The 16,064-nt window shown below is 37.6% G+C and overlaps 2 protein-coding genes across 40 annotated transcripts in view; one reads left to right on the forward strand and one right to left on the reverse strand.

Moving 5' to 3' along the window:
• REDIC1 (regulator of DNA class I crossover intermediates 1) overlaps window positions 1-13,193 on the reverse strand; it is a 117,826-nt gene extending 104,633 nt beyond the window's left edge. For 11 of the 38 annotated variants that reach the window (XR_012017508.1, XR_012017505.1, XR_012017506.1 and 8 more), the window contains exon 1: window positions 12,986-13,193. Coding sequence is in view for 14 of the 38 variants with exons in the window: in XM_072798362.1 (XP_072654463.1) it covers window positions 12,986-13,008 (23 nt within the window). In the remaining 24 variants the exon portion in view is untranslated. The other 27 variants (XR_012017501.1, XR_012017502.1, XR_012017500.1 and 24 more) reach the window with 6 other exon arrangements.
• A 435-nt stretch (window positions 13,194-13,628) lies between these two features.
• The window catches only part of ABCD2 (ATP binding cassette subfamily D member 2), a 68,112-nt gene continuing 65,676 nt past the window's right edge, over window positions 13,629-16,064 (forward strand). Inside the window, exon 1 of one of the 2 annotated variants that reach the window (XM_072798343.1) lies at window positions 13,629-13,839. The gene's annotated coding sequence lies outside the window, so the exon portion shown is untranslated. The remainder of the gene's footprint in view (window positions 13,840-16,064) is intronic. The other variant, XM_072798344.1, reaches the window with a different exon arrangement.

Consider the following 16,064-nt stretch of genomic DNA (forward strand, 5'->3'; position numbering starts at 1 on the left):
AAAAAGAGAACTACAGGCCAATATCTATGATGAACATAGCTTTAAAAATCCTCAACACAAAATAAAAAATAAAAATCCTCAACACTATATCAGCAAACTGAATCCAACAATACATTAAAAAAAAAAATTTCACTACAATCGAGATTTACTCCTGATTTGAAAATCAATCAACATGATAAATCACATCAACAAGTGAAAGGATAAAAACAAATGAGCATTTCAATAGATATAGGAAAAATCATTTGACTGCATACAATATCCATTAAGGATAAAATTCTCCAACATAGTAGGTTTAGAGGGAACAATACTTTGACATAATAAAGGCCATATATGAAAACTCCTCAACTAACATCATCCCCAATGGTGAAAAACAGAGCTTTTCCCCTAAGGTCAGGAACAAGAAAAGGTTGTCCACTCTAACCACTTTTATTTAATATCATACTGAAAGTCCTAGCTGCAGCTATCAGACAAGGAAAGGGAATAAAAGGCAACCAAACCGGCAAGGAAAAAGTAAGCCTTTCAATATTTGCTGATGATATGATACTATCTAGAGAAAACCCTAAAGACTTCACCAAAAAAACTGCTAGAACAAATGAATTCAATACGATTACAGGATACAAAATCAATATACAGGTGTCTGTTGTATTTCTATATACTAATAATGAAGCAGCAGAAAGTTAAAAAAAAAAAAAAACCCATTTACAACTGCACCAAAAATAAGATACCTAGGAATAAACCTAACCAAAGAAGTGAAAGACCTGTACTCTGAAAACTAAAACTCTGATGAAAGAAATTAAAGATGGCACAAATGGAAAGATATTCCACCTTTTGGATTAGAAGAATAAACATTGTTAAAATGTCCCTACTATCCAAAGCAATCTACAGATTTAATGCAATCCCTATCAAAATATCAACAGCATTTTTGACAGAACTAGAACAAATAATCCTGAAATTTATATAGAACCACAAAACCCCTGAATAGCCAAAGCAATCTTGAAAAAGAACAAAAGTGAGGTATCACAGTTCCAGATTTCAAGTTATACTACAAAGCTGTAGTAATCAAAAGAGTAAGGTACTAGCACAAAAAGAGACACACAGATAAACAGGCCACAACAGGAAGTCTAGAAACAAACCCACTCTGATATGGCAAATTAACCTATGACAAAGGAGCAAGAATATACAATAGGAAAAAGTCAGTCTCTTCAACAAATGATGTTAGTTAAACTGGACACCTAGATGCAAAAAAATTAGGTTGGACCATTTTCCTATAACATACACAAAAATAAATTCAGAATTGAGTAAAGATGACATGAAACTATAAAATTCCAGAAGAGAACTCCAGCAGTAATTTCTCTGACATAAGCCACAGCAATATTCTTCTAGACATGTCCCCTGAGGCAAGGGAAATTAAAGCAAAATAAACTACTGGGACTGTATCAAAATAAAAAGCTTCTGCACAACAAAGGAAACAATTGCCAAAACCAAAAGATAAACCCACTGAATGAGATATGCTATCTGCAAATAACATATCTGATAAAGTTAGTATCCAAAATAAATAAAGAACTCATGCAACTCAACACCCAAAAAAACAAATAAGCCAATTAAAAAATGGGCAGGAGATAACATTTCTCCAAAGATGACCTATAGATGACCAACAGATACATGAAAAGATGCTCAACATTCACTGATAATCAGGGAAATGCAAATCAAAATTATAGTATCACCTTACACCTGTCAGAATGGCTAAAATCCAAAACACAAGAAACAAGAAGTGTTGGCAAGCATGTGGAGAAAAAGGAACCCTCTTACACTGTTGGTAGGAATATAAACTGGTACAGCCACTGTGGAATACAGTATGGAGTTTTCTCAAAAAGTTAAAATTTGAACTACTCTAAAATCCAGCAATCACACTTATAGCAGCAATATTTACAATAGCCAAAGTATGGAAAGAGCCCAGATGTCCATCAACATATGAAGGGATAAAGAAGATGTGTTATATATAAACATTGAATACTATTTGGCCATCAAAAAAATGAAATCTTACCATCTGCAATGATGTGGATGGAACTAGATATTATGCTAAGCGAAATAAGTCAATCAGAGAAAGAGAATTATCATATGACCTCACTCATACATGGAATTTAAGAAACAAAACAAAGGATCATAGAGGAAGAGAAGAAAAAATAAAACAAGATGAAATCACACTGAGGGGGGCACTTGACGGGATGAGCACTGGGTGTTATTCTGTATGTTGGCAAATTGAACACCAATAAATGAAATGGTAAAATAAAAAATAAATAAATACATACATACATACATACATAAAAAAAAAACAAGATGAAATCAGACAGGGAGACAAACCATAAGAGACTTCATCATAGGAAACAAACTAAGGGCTCCTGGAGGGGTGGAGGGTAAGGGAATGGTGATGGACATTAAGGAGGGCATTGTGATGTAATGAGCACTGGGTATTACATAAGATTGATGAACCACTTACCTCTACCTCTAAAACCAATAACTCCTATGTTAATTGAATTTAAATAAAAATCTTTAAGTAAAATATATAGGAGTGTATATATAATATATATAATATATATATAATACACTAATATACTCCATATACATATATATGGAATATTACTCAGCCATCTAAAAGAATGAAATCTTGCCATCTGCAATGATGTGGATGAACTAGAAGGTATTATGCTAAGTCAAAGAAAGACAAATACCTTATGATTTCACTCATACTCCTGTGTAATTTAATACACAAAGAAAACAAAAAAGAGACAAAGACAGACTCTTAACTATAGAAAACAAACTAATGGTTTACCAGAGGGAAAGAAGGTAGGGAGCAAGAAATAGGTGAAAGGGATTAAAATTACACTTTCATTGAGTACTGAGTCATGTGTAATTGTTTAATTACTATACCGTAACCTGAAACTAATATAACACTATGTTAACTATACTGGAATGAATGCTGGCTCAGTCAGTAAAACACAAAACTCTTGAACTCGAGGTCAGGAATTTGAGGCCTGCATTGGACATGGAGCATACTTAAAATAAAAAATAAATAAAATAAAAATTTTAAAACAGGCAAATAACCTAAAAACAGACACTTTCCCAAAGACATACAAATGGCTAACAAGTGCATGAAAATGTGTTCAACATGACTCATCATCAGGGAAATGAAAATTAAAACCACACTGAGCTATCACTTTACACCTCACAATGATTTATCACTTTGTATCAGTTAAGACTTTTATCAAAGAGAAAAAGAAAGAAATGCTGGGGAAGAAGTAGAGAAAGGGGAACCGTTCTGCATTGTTGGTAGGAACGTAAATTGGTACAACCGCTAGGAAAGTAGTATGGAATTCCCTCAAAAAATTAGAAAGAGAACTACCATATGATCCAGCAATACCACTTTGAGTATATATACAGAGAGAATTCAATATCTCAAGAAGACAGTTCCAACTGAGCCACCCACTTGCCTGGAGGCTAATCTTTTAACAGCAATTATTGTTATTCAGGAAAATGGATTTTTAGAAAAAATATATTGCAACCTTCTCTTTCAATAGAAGTATGAACAATATTAGTTGCCATTATACTACATACCAAAAGAAAATCAGTAGTGGGTCATAACTTGTTTATAGAACACGCTACGAATTTTCAATTCTACTAGGAAGCAGGAATATAGATATTTGTTACATTATTCTCTGTAAGAAAGAATAAAGTAAAACAGGTGTAAAAAGGTTAAGGGAAGGGAAGAACTTAAGAAATGATAGGGAGAGAAGGAAAAAAAGGATAAGGGATGAGAAGAAATACAGAAACACACAAAGAAAAGTATGTTGATTACAGTAATATATCAGAGCATTCTGCCCCTTGCTATGCTTTCTGGTAAGGAAAGATTCAGAAGAAAAAGCTAAAGAAATACTTTCTTTTAAAAAAAAAAAAAAAAGAAAGGTAAAAGGTTTACAAAGGTAAAGGACAACACTTGCATTTTATATAAAATAAGCAGGAGATATTGAAACTACCATGTGAATTAAATACTATGAGTATCTTACGTCTGAACTGTCTTGAATTGTTTTGTTTCTTTTCCTTTGCTTTTTAGTTTGCTGCTTATTTTTTTGTGGCATGGTGCCATGCAAAAGAAACTGTTTCCAGATTAAGATCTTATAATCATATCTTAAGTGTGATTAAAAGTGGAAAATGTAAATAAAAGAGTAATAACAAATGAAAAACAGTATTTTATGGCTTGTATTACATTGAAATTAATTTAATCTAAAACATTATAATCCAACATTGTTAGCTAGCAAACTTATTAAGATTCAGGACAGTAATTAGCCTAGAAAAAAGTACTTACATTGGCTTTCCACAAAACTAAAACAGGTCTACCTGATGTGTCAGGAATAGTAATGATATATGTAGAACATTATGGCTTTTACATAAATGTTTCTCTTATAAAACAAGAAAAAAGTGTTTATTATTTTTCTTGAAAAAAGTTCTTAGAGATGTATGAATTACGACAGTTAAGGTATTGAGGAAAAAACTGTCAAATCAATAAGGCAGAAATCTAATACTCAAAATACAGAGCCTAATTTAAATAAGTTCTTACAGATTGAACTTTTATAGTATTTTGACAAAGAAAACATTATTTCACACAGACTATAATGATAAACATGAGCAGCCATCTCCTGAGTCACACAGTGGAAGTGATTTTAGAAAGTGAATGATACCCCGACATGAATGCATATTTCAGGTTATTCACAATTAAGTCTTCAAAATTTTATTTTCAAAAAAAAAAATACCAACTTAATTTTCAGTAATTTTAATTCACTAAAACTTCAAATATTGAAGTTTTTCCACTCTACCTATGAAATAAAGATTTATTTATTTTGAATAAAGTTGTCTGTTAACAAAATGTCAACAAAATTTAGAGGATTTATTTACAAAAATATTCAAAACACTGTAGGACACTTGAATTGATTTACAAAGTAATATTACAAAGACTCAAATGTTTACAAAATTCAATTAATGAAAGGCAGCAAAGAAAGAAAGCTTATAATGACATGCCAAAGTATTTTTCAACATTAGTGTTGTCTCAGAAATGAGAACTCAGTTCTATTAACTGGGCATATATATAAAACTGTTCAAGATATTGACAACTGTAGCTTCTGTTTGGTAAAATATCAAGCTTCCATGGATACAACTATAAAATACATATAAACCATAATCAATCGAAGTATATCTTGGACATATAGGATATATAATTTAGTAAGAACTCTGTTTTATACATGATGCTATAACCCATTCACATTATCATTGCAGATATTTTATCTTCAATGTTCTGCAGTTATATGTGTCATATTATTGTTTGCTGCTATAATCTCCTTAAAATAATAAATTCTGATGTTTTCCCAGTAATTTCTGTCTTCAGTTTGTCATGTGCTCATTGATATAACTATGAAATGCTAAATGTTGGTAAAAATTTTGTGCAAAACTTACAGGGGTCATCAACTTAAAAACAAAACATCAATACTTAATTTATTATTAAACATGAATTTTCCTTGAGTTCCCTGCTACCAAAAAGATTACAAAAGCATTACCAACCAATATTAATAGTTGACAAAAACCACTGCAGCAACAACATTCCTAACTGCTCTTTGTAGGCTGACAGGACAGCTTAGCCTCTATTCCTTACAAGTATTTCACTTACACTTAATCTAAAATTTCCCATGCTTCATATGGACCCCACCCCCAGGTATGGTAGCTATACAAATCTGTCTTTAGCATGCAATAGCTCAACTAGCTGGTACAACTGGCCAGCAGAGACAGCAGCATTTAATACTTCTGCAACCTCAACTAGCAAGTGAATTGTCCCTAGCTGCTCATGTCCTAGCACACTCTATCAACTTGTGCCCTCTAGTCTGTCCTTAAAAAGCATGGTTATTTATTTTTGATCTGGAAAGTATCCTTCCCAAATTATCACTGGATGCCTTTAGATTTAACCACATATTAAGGTGAGAATTCTCTTCACTGCACACTCAGCCCATACACTAATACAGACCATGGCAGCAGAGGTTTAAAAAAAAAATAGGCCATTCATTGAATATAGCTGGGCTCATTTTAACGGAAATAGTAACAGAAACAAAAACTCCCAAGACAAATGCTAAACTGGGCATGCCACTAGGACCACAAGCATAAATCATGACTGTGTCAGGCAAACAGGGATGATGTTCACAGTACATTTAAGTCTTATCCCCATTTAAGAGATAAAGAAAAAGATGCAGAGAGACTAATTTTCATAAAGAGAACTTGTAAAGCTAATTGAGGTTAAGCTTCAGGGCCCTTAACATGAAAATGTCCCTTCCAAGGCCAGTATCTAATTTTGTAGTCATGATTTTGTATTATTTTTCCATACAAAAGGTTTTGCCTTTGTATGGAGAGGTTTAATAATCCAAATTCACATAGCCCATGAAACCAACAAAATGAGTTAGGACTTTGTGTTGATTTGATTTGGAGAATATACAGTGATACCGGAAAATGGAAAAATAGTATTAACTTTTTTCCCTGAGCAGAATCCTAACTGGAATCATTATCTTAAAGTTTTTCCACTAGTTCCAAACTACATAATACTAATACCACAAACAGTCATAAAATGCCATTTTGATTGTGTTACTTCCAAATTTGTATGACTCAATAACAGATCAAATTTCAACTTCTCAGTCTGGTTTTTAACCTATCAGTGGACACATATACATATTTTTAAATATTTAAGTATATAATCTTATTTCCAATGTTTATTTGCATTATTTTTTCCTCCATCTAAACTTTCCTTTAATCTTATTTCTGATTGCTAAAGCTTCAGCTAAAATTATCCTATTTTCTACTATTGTTCAGAGTATCTATTTTTTAAAGCATATATTTTGGCCCCTTACCTTAAACATTTTCAAACTTAATGGCATGTTATAACAACCACCCCCAATAAAATATAAATTTCTCAGAAAGAAACTAAATTTTGTTACTTTGCATGCCTACCTGGCAGTGCTTGGTACACAGCACTCAACAAATATTTTGCACAAACATTCTAGGCCTACGTTTACAAATGCAAACCTCTCCCTTAACTAAATTTAAACAAGATTTTTATCTGTGTCCTTTTAACAACACTGGTTGCATTATTCAGTCTAACTTGCAAAATAAACCTGTCCTAATTTAAAAAAAAATTTTCTTATACTTCATGTAGAGTACATTATAGTCCATCTATAGTCAAACCCATTCTAAAACACAAATTGGGGATCCCTGGGTGGCTCAGCGGTTTGGCGCCTGCCTTTGGCCCAGGGCAGGATCCTGGAGTCCCGGGATCAAGTCCTGCATCGGGCTCCCTGCATGGAGCCTGCTTTTCCCTCTGCCTCTCTCTATCATGAATAAATAAATAAATCTTTAATAAAAAATAAAAAAAAATAAAACGCAAATTGCCACCCAAAGACTGGACATATCTTTATATTCTCCTTCCTCTCCTATCGTCCTAACACCTTCAAGTCTGAGGTGACTATGAATTTGGTGAAACAAGTCACTGATCAATAAACGGGAAAATAAAATAGAATCGTTTCCAATTTTTAAAAAATCAGTGGTCATACCTGTCCTGTCTCAAATTTATACCTCCATCTGACTAGGAAATTATAGGGTCTAAGTGACTTATAAAAAGTATAAAGTAAGAATCAGAGTTCTAGAGCAATGATTCCCAAACAAGTAAAAGGAAAAAAAATTTAATTGGCAAGACTGACAGATGACCAATATTTTAACTGTCAAGAAAGGACTTAAAAGGGGAAGGGCAAAAAAAATAAAAAATAAAAAAATAAAAAAATAAAAAAAAAGGGGGGGAAGGGCATTTTAAAATAAAAATAATAAAATACAATCTTGGAAAAAAATAAAGAACAGAACATTAAAAGTTGAAAAACCTGACATTACCGATGATTAACAAGTTTCAGAGACAGTTGACTGGGGATTGCTATCACAGACATGTAAATTACTCTCAGTTTAGGCCAATCTCTAACCAAAATGAAACTGTTTGAAATGAAATGTTATGATATCTTGCAAAAATCCACAAACTGTAACATTAAAGCCAAACCAAGTACTTTTGAAAAGAAAAATAAGGGAAGCTTACTTCTTCCCTCTAGCCGCCAATCTTTTCCCTTTTTGATTTCACAAACACAAAAAAAAAGACACTTTATTATGACTGGTAGAGTCCCCAGACTGAAGAGTAGCAAAAGATCAAATACCAAGTTTGTTTTACGCCAAGAAAAACTGTAAAGACCTTTGCAATTATAAAGGTTTTCTTATTGGGGCGCCTGGGTGGCTCAGTTGGTTAAGTGCCTAATTTTTGGTTTTAGGTCATGATCTGGAAGTTGCAAGATGGAGCCCTGCATCAGACTCCCTGCTCAGAGGGCAGTCCACTTCAGATTTTCTCCTTCTCCCTCTGCCGTTCCCCCACAGTCACCCTCCCTCCCACTCTCTAAAATAAATAAATCTTAAAAATATTTTTTAAAAATTAAAAAATATTCTACCAAATGATTCTGCAATTAAACTTAACATATATCAGGTTCCTACAATATATAATACTCTGCTTCCATGTTGTATATACAATCAATCAGACTGCTGTGATCAAAACGTAAACTGCTATAGCCTGCTTCTTTAATTCCCTTAAAAAAAAAAAAAAGTGTAAAGCCCCTTACTGGTTTCCTGTATAATGCAGCCCCACTTGCTGTCTGGCAAATAACCCTATCAATTTCTTTAATACCTCCCCCGTCTCAACCCTCTCTTCTAAGCCTTGCTAAATAAAAGTTAGGTCTCTAATTTGGTCATTTATCTCACCTCTTTTTCAACTTTTTTTTTTTTAGATTTATTTATTTATTTATTCATGATAGACATAGAGAAAGAAAGAGGCAGAGACACAGGAGGAGGGAGAAGCAGGCTCCATGCTGGGAGCCCGATGCGGACTTGACCTGGGGACTCCAGGATCCCACCCTGGGCCAAAGGCAGGCACTAAACCGCTGAGCCACCCAGGGATCCCCCCTCTTTTTCAACTTTTAAGAAACTGTGCTTCATTGCTTCTCTGTAGTGCTCGTTCTGTACAATATTGCTATCCTTCAAGGCTTTATGTAATTTCCTGCTTCTTGGTTCTCTAGGGATCCACATCCCCTTTATGTGTGCCACCTTTACAATATTTCTGTTTCTACGCAGCATAGCATAGTGGTTAAGCACATTGTTCTCAAATCTAACTCTGCTACTAATTAGCTGGGTGACCTTGGGCAAGTCATTTAACCTTAACAGTGCCTCAATTTCTCTATCAGTAAAATGAGGATAATATTTGTATATACCTCATGAGATTCTTAAGAGTAAATGAGCGAATACGTAAAAAGCACTTAGAACAGCACTTGTTTAAATATCAAGTGCTATTTAACAATTCAATATTATAGTTATTTACCTAATTTTATTCTTACCATTCTACCACAGATTATTTTTGTGGATCAAAATTACAACTTTTTCTTTTTCTGAATTTCCCTCCCCCACCCACATAGATTAACAATGCCCTAAACAGGGAGCCATGTGAAAACCAATTTGTTTAATTAATGTTGAATGCTCTGAGGGAGCAGCTCTGATGGAGCTTTGTAAATGTTCTCCAATTATTTGTCTATATTTAAGTTCTTAACAGTTCTCAACATTTTTACCCAAAAAACAACCCTAATAACAAAGGATAATAAATACTCCAAGATGGACTGGGGTATGGATTAAAATTTCTATTCCATAATAGCTCTAATAGCAGCTAGTAGTCATTAATAAGCACTATCTTGGATTCTGACGCCCTTTAGGGATATAATACCATGATCAACTAATCTTGTTCACCTTTGTCTATCGTATATAAGAAAATGGAGATACTCATTGTTTCATTATTAATCTGTGGTTTGACCTGTGGAGTCCATTCCCCACAAGAAAAATATATTTAAAATTGCAAATTTTATCTTACAATATCTCGAGATTTGCACTTTACTCCATAATGTATCCATGTTTGTTTAAATTTAAAAATAGTGATGCCTTAAAATATCTCAAGATTTGCACTTTACTCCATAATGTATTCATGTTTGTTTAAATTTAAAAATATAGTGACTATATTAAAAATATAGTGGGTGGCTCAGTGGTTGAGCATCTGCCTTTGGCTCAGGGCGTAATCCTGGAGTCCCAGGATTGAGTCCCATGTTGGGGCTCCCTGCACGGAGCCTGCCTCTCCTTCTGCCTATGTCTCTGCCTGTCTCTCTCTCTGTGTCATGAATAAATAAAATCTTTTTTAAAATAAAAATAAACAAATGCATAAAAATATATTTTCCTCTAAGCCCTGAGGAATATTGATGCTCCAAAGGCTCCTGGGTGGTTCAACTGGTTAAGAGTCTGCCTTCCACTCAGGATGGAGCCCTGCATCAGGTCTTCCCACATGTGCACTCTCTCACATGTTGTCTCAAATAAATAAACAAAATCCTAAAAAATAAAAGAAGCAAACTGATGCTCCAGGGAGAGGTGTCATGTTTCTTCCATTATTTCTTAAGCCCCAGGGGTACCTAATACTTCTAGGCACAGCACTACCTCATTTTGAGAAACACATCTCTAGACTACATTTCCTGTAGTATACTGCTTTTGCATCCTCCCAATAGCAACTAAAATATTACTCCTTGAATAGTCAGAAGTTTTATATATATGACAGAATAATGGCACTACATTTTAATAGTACTTAAGTATTTGTAAAATGATTTATCTCATTTAATATTCACATGTTAAGAATGTCAAGCTCAAAAAGATCAATTATAATCAGATAATCAACTAAATCTCGTGAAGCCTGTGAATTTTTTTTTTCCAGAGTAGAAGTATGATGCTATAACACCAGCCAGAAATAATTCAGAAAAATTTCTAAAATACAATGCTAACATATTTTTTAATAGGATAAATGCTTCTGCTAAAATTACTGGGCATAGTTATAATACTTGGTGAACATAAAGGCCGTCTTTCTCCTTACAAAATTTCTTAGAACGTTAGTGTATTACATTCTAACAGTATCACCACTGCTTGTGTGGGTCTACTTGTGACAAAAATTGTATTTAAGAGATTAGTGTTTCAATTAAAACAATTCATCAAGGAATTTCATCAAATGAAATTACAGCCCCATATTATTTCCATCCTAGTGGACTATGGGCCAACAGTAACGAAAATATTAACTAGGAACGCCTGGGTGGCTCAGTGGTTGAGCGTCTGCCTTTGGCTGAGGGAGTGATCCTAGGATACGCGATCAAGTCCCACATCTGGCTGCTCACGGGGAGCCTGCCTCTATGTCTATCATGAATAAATAAGATCTTTTTTAAAATGTTAAATAAAACTACATTGTCAACCCATCACACTTAATGGGATTAATGCTAAATATAAAATTAATTGCAAATTCTCTTGTAAGTTATTACAATTTAAAACTTCACTTTAGGGATCCCTGGGTGGCGCAGCGGTTTGGCGCCTGCCTTTGGCCCAGGGCGCGATCCTGGAGACCCGGGATCGAATCCCACGTCAGGCTCCCGGTGCATGGAGCCTGCTTCTCCCTCTGCCTGTGTCTCTGCCTCTCTCTCTCTCACTGTGTGCCTAACATAAATAAATAAAAAATTTAAAAAAAAAAAAAAAAATAAAATAAAATAAAATAAAACTTCACTTTAGGGACGCCTGGGTGGCTTAACGGTCGAGCTTCTGCCTTTGGCCCAGAGTGTGATCCTGGGATCCAGGATTGAGTCCCGCTTTGGGCTCCTTGCATGGAGCCTGCCTGTGTGTGTGTCTCATGAATAAATAAAATCCTAAAAAAACAAACAAACAAAAACACAACTCCACTTTAGGAGCACCCAGGTGGCTCAGTTGGTTAATCCCACCCACTCTTGAGTTCAGCTCAGGTCATGATCAGGGTCCTGGGAAGGAGCCCCACGTCAGGGTCCTTGCTCAGCAGGGAATCGGCTTCAAGAGTCTCTATGCCCCTTCCCGCTTGTGGGATCACGTGCGCATGCGCTCTCACTGTCTCTTAAATCAATCTTTAAAGCCCATTCACTTTACCTCCCTTTAAAAAAACAAACTGGGGAGGGGGGAATCCCTGGGTGGCGCAGCGGTTTGGCGCCTGCCTTTGGCCCAGGGCGCGATCCTGGAGTCCCGGGATTGAGTCCCGCGTCGGGCTCCCGGTGCATGGAGCCTGCTTCTCTGTCTCCCTCTGCCTGTGTCTCTGCCTCTCTCTAGATCCATCATGAATAAATAAAATATTTAAAAAACAAAACAAAAAAAACTAGGGGCACCTGGACGGCTCAGCGGTTGAGCCTTTGGCTCAGGACCTGATCTCGGAACCGAGTCCCACATCGGGCTCCCTGCATGGAGCCTATGTCTTTGTCTCTCTCTCTCTCTCTCATGAATAAATAAATAATCTTAAAAATTAAATTTATGATGGATACTGCCACGCCCCCCCTTTTCCACCAATGGATTTAGGGACAGCAACGAATGGTCTCTTCCATAATACTTTCCAAATTCACACAAAAACTATATGCTGCCCTAGAAAAAAAAATCCTCCTGAGAGAGGGGCAGGGGCGGAAAAAAGGAAAAAGAGGGCTCAGGTTCCGAGAGGCCTCACTAGAGAAGGAAGCCGTGGGACGCCAGGGAGGATGAGCAGAGTCGCTCACCGGCTGTGGGCTCCACACGGGAAGCCTTTGGAAAGGCAGCGGGAAGAAGCCGACTTGCTTTTGCTTTAGGACAGGGAGGCGGTGGCTACGATCTCCCAGCTTGGCTACCAGCGAAGAGACCCACTCCTTCAACTTCTCTCCAGCTGAGGCGAGGCCCGTCCCTCCAGGGCCTCGGAGGGAGGCGCCATTACTGGAGCGAACGTTCGGGGACTCAAGGCCTACGGTCTCAGGCTCCAAGCAGCCAAACTCACCGGGATCCCCCGACCCAATTCATCTCTCACAAACTTCTGAGGCCCCCAAAGGCGGGAGCTCAGACGTCTCAGCTGGGCGCCACAGCTTCTTCGCCCTCAGCCAACTCCTTCCAAGCCCCCAGCCTCCCAGCAGCCTCCCGACAGCCTCCGCGCCCGGGCGGGCCCCTGAGGAGGCTCCCGACAGCCTCCGCGCCCGGTAGGGCCGCTGGGGAGCCTCCCGACAGCCTCCGCGGCGGGGCGGGCTCCTAGGGAGCTTCCCGACAGCCTCCGCGGCGGGGCGGGCCCCTGAGGAGGCTCCCGACAGCCTCCGCGCCCGGGCGGGCCGCTGGGGAGCCTCCCGACAGCCTCCGCGGCGGGGCGGGCTCCTAGGGAGCTTCCCGACAGCTTCTGCACCAGAGCGGGCCCCTGGGAGCCTCCCGACAGCCTCCGCGCCCGGACGGGCCCCTGAGGAGCCTCCCAACAACTTCTGCACCAGAGCGGGCCCCTGGGGAGCCTCCCGACAGCCTCCGTGCCCGGACGGGCCCCTGAGGAGCCTCCCAACAGCTTCTGCACCAGAGCGGGCCCCTGGGGAGCCTCCCGACAGCCTCCGCGGCGGGGCGGGCCCCTGGGAGCCTCCCGACAGCCTCCGCGGCGGGGCGGGCTCCTAGGGAGCCTCCCGACAGCCTCCGCGGCGGGGCGGGCCCCTGGGAGCCTCCCGACAGCCTCTGCGGTGTCTGCGGAGACAGTGGCCTGTTGGGGCCACCGGGGACGCCGTGGGAAAGCAGCCAGGCCGCAGAAGGGAAGAGGAGTCAGCAGTTTTGACGGCTCAGGCAAAGGAAGCCTCAGTAAATGAAGTTTCGGGCTGTGGCCACAGGGTTAGTGTTTCAAGCCACCTCCACCATAATTTTATTTAGTTCTCTATTGGTCACATCCGAGACCAGGCTTGGGAGAGAAAGAGAAGGCAGAGACAAACTTGTAAGATCCCTAATCCTGAAGATGAAGCTTGCATTCGCACTTAAACACTCCCTGTCCAGATCCCTTAAATATCTTCCGCATATGGTTTTAACATTCAGTAAACAGTTGTTTGTTAGGAACGTTGCACCTTAGTGATTTAGTATTCTGTATATTTTGTGAGTTTCTGAGAGCGATCAAAATTTAAGCTTATGAAGGCCTTAAAGATTCAGATTTTTACCGAAAACATCTCAAAACAAAAACTGGATTTTGCTGGGGTTTGTGTGTGTGTGTGTGTGTGTGTGTGTTATGTTTGTATGTCCTCGTAAAACATTTATCCTGCAAACGGTTCTATGATATTTTGGTTGGGAACTAAAAATCTTTTGTCCCAAATAAATGCACTAAGTATACCTCTCCCCTCAGTTGTCAGGATTGTTTTCCAGATTTTAACCTAGGGAATATCTCAAAATTTCAAATATAATATATTTTCTTTTAAGTCATTAGGAATAAGTACATAAAACAGGATTATGTCCCAGGATAGATACCTGGTTTAATCATATAAGTACTAATTTTTATAATAAAAATTAACCAAAGTATACCTAACATTGATCTGAATTAGACCAGGAAAAAGTGGGGGATGCCTGGGGTGGCTCAGGGGTTGAGTATCTGCCTTTGGCTCAGGTTGTGATCCCAGGGTCCTGGGATGGAGTCCTGCCCTGGGCTCCCTGCAGGGAGCCTGCTTCTCCCTCTGCCTGTGTCTCTGTCTCTCATGATAAATAAATAAAATCGTTTTTTTTTTTTAAAAACCAGGTGAATACAGCATTTCAGTACAAAGTAGTCTTCCACATGGAGTGGCTGGTCATTTTTTGGTAACTAAACAATATAATGAAGGCATAAAAGGGAGAAGCAGTGACCCAAAGTTATTAGCCTTTCCTTCTTTAAACATTTTTGAAACAGGTACAAATTGACTACAAAGGGGAAATAATTTGCCTAAAAGGTTAACTCTTTTGATATATTGTGAGAGGACATAAAGGAAAGGTTGGTCAATTTACTGAGAAATCAAGAACTCTCACTGCTTTCCTTCCAGTCACAGAGAGGCAGTAGAAGTGGTAAATTAGGCTAGGGGAAAATTAATCTATGATACACATCTTCTTTAGACAAGATAGTTGCTGGGTTTTCCTTCACAGCAAAAGACATTTCCTTATGAACTAATTATTAGGTGGTTATTTTTCGCAGCTGAAATGTTGATCTACTGTCTCACCTTTAGGTTTGTTTATGCCTCACATGAACAAGACTAACATGAGCGATAGATAATTAGTCAAACACAGTGCCATTTTAGGGACAGTAGGGCAATTAGGTAATCTCTTGGGTCAGAAAACAGTTCAAGAAAGGAATACAGCACAGATGAAATACTACTTAGCATTTGATGAAAGGAAATCCATGTAAAATTCTTAAACCTTAATTTATTGTTACTACTAAAAAATATTTACTTTCTGGTGACTTACTGTCTAAACATACAACATACGTATTATCTACATTTTGTATATATGCTTGCATATGTAGATCTCTCAATTATAAAAAATCATTTCTGATGCTTTACAGTTTATAAAGCATATCATTTTGTATGTTTTATATGTATTCTTGAATATATACAAAATCTATTTAATCTGGCTCTTCCATGGATGTTGGTAGTGGCCACTTTGACACTAACATTAAGAATATCACACCTGAGGGGTACCTAGTTGGCTCAGTTGGTTAAGCATTTGACTCTTCATCTCAGCTCAGGTCTTAATCTCAGGGTTGGGAGTTTGAGCCTCACACTGGGCTCCACACTGGGCATAGAACCTACTTTTTTAAAAAAATCACACTGGAGAATACAGTAATTTGGTAACTATTATTAATTTTTATTCATTTTCAAGATTTTTTTCTAAGATTTTTCTCCCCTTTTAAGCCAATTTTAATACTTTTCCATATAAACACATGTAAAATTGAGAAGCTTGAGTAGAAATTGGGCCAAATTATATTTAATGTAGTAACACATGATTTTTTTTTAACCTCCTTTTTCTTACCTAGTTTGGAATTCAAGCCAAATTAATATTATCTTTGTTTTAGTTGAATATCACCAATATAAAAATTGAAAGTACTTTGA

Source organism: Canis lupus, chromosome 25 (assembly GCF_048164855.1).
Source record: "Canis lupus baileyi chromosome 25, mCanLup2.hap1, whole genome shotgun sequence".
NCBI classification, from domain to species: domain Eukaryota; kingdom Metazoa; phylum Chordata; class Mammalia; order Carnivora; family Canidae; genus Canis; species Canis lupus.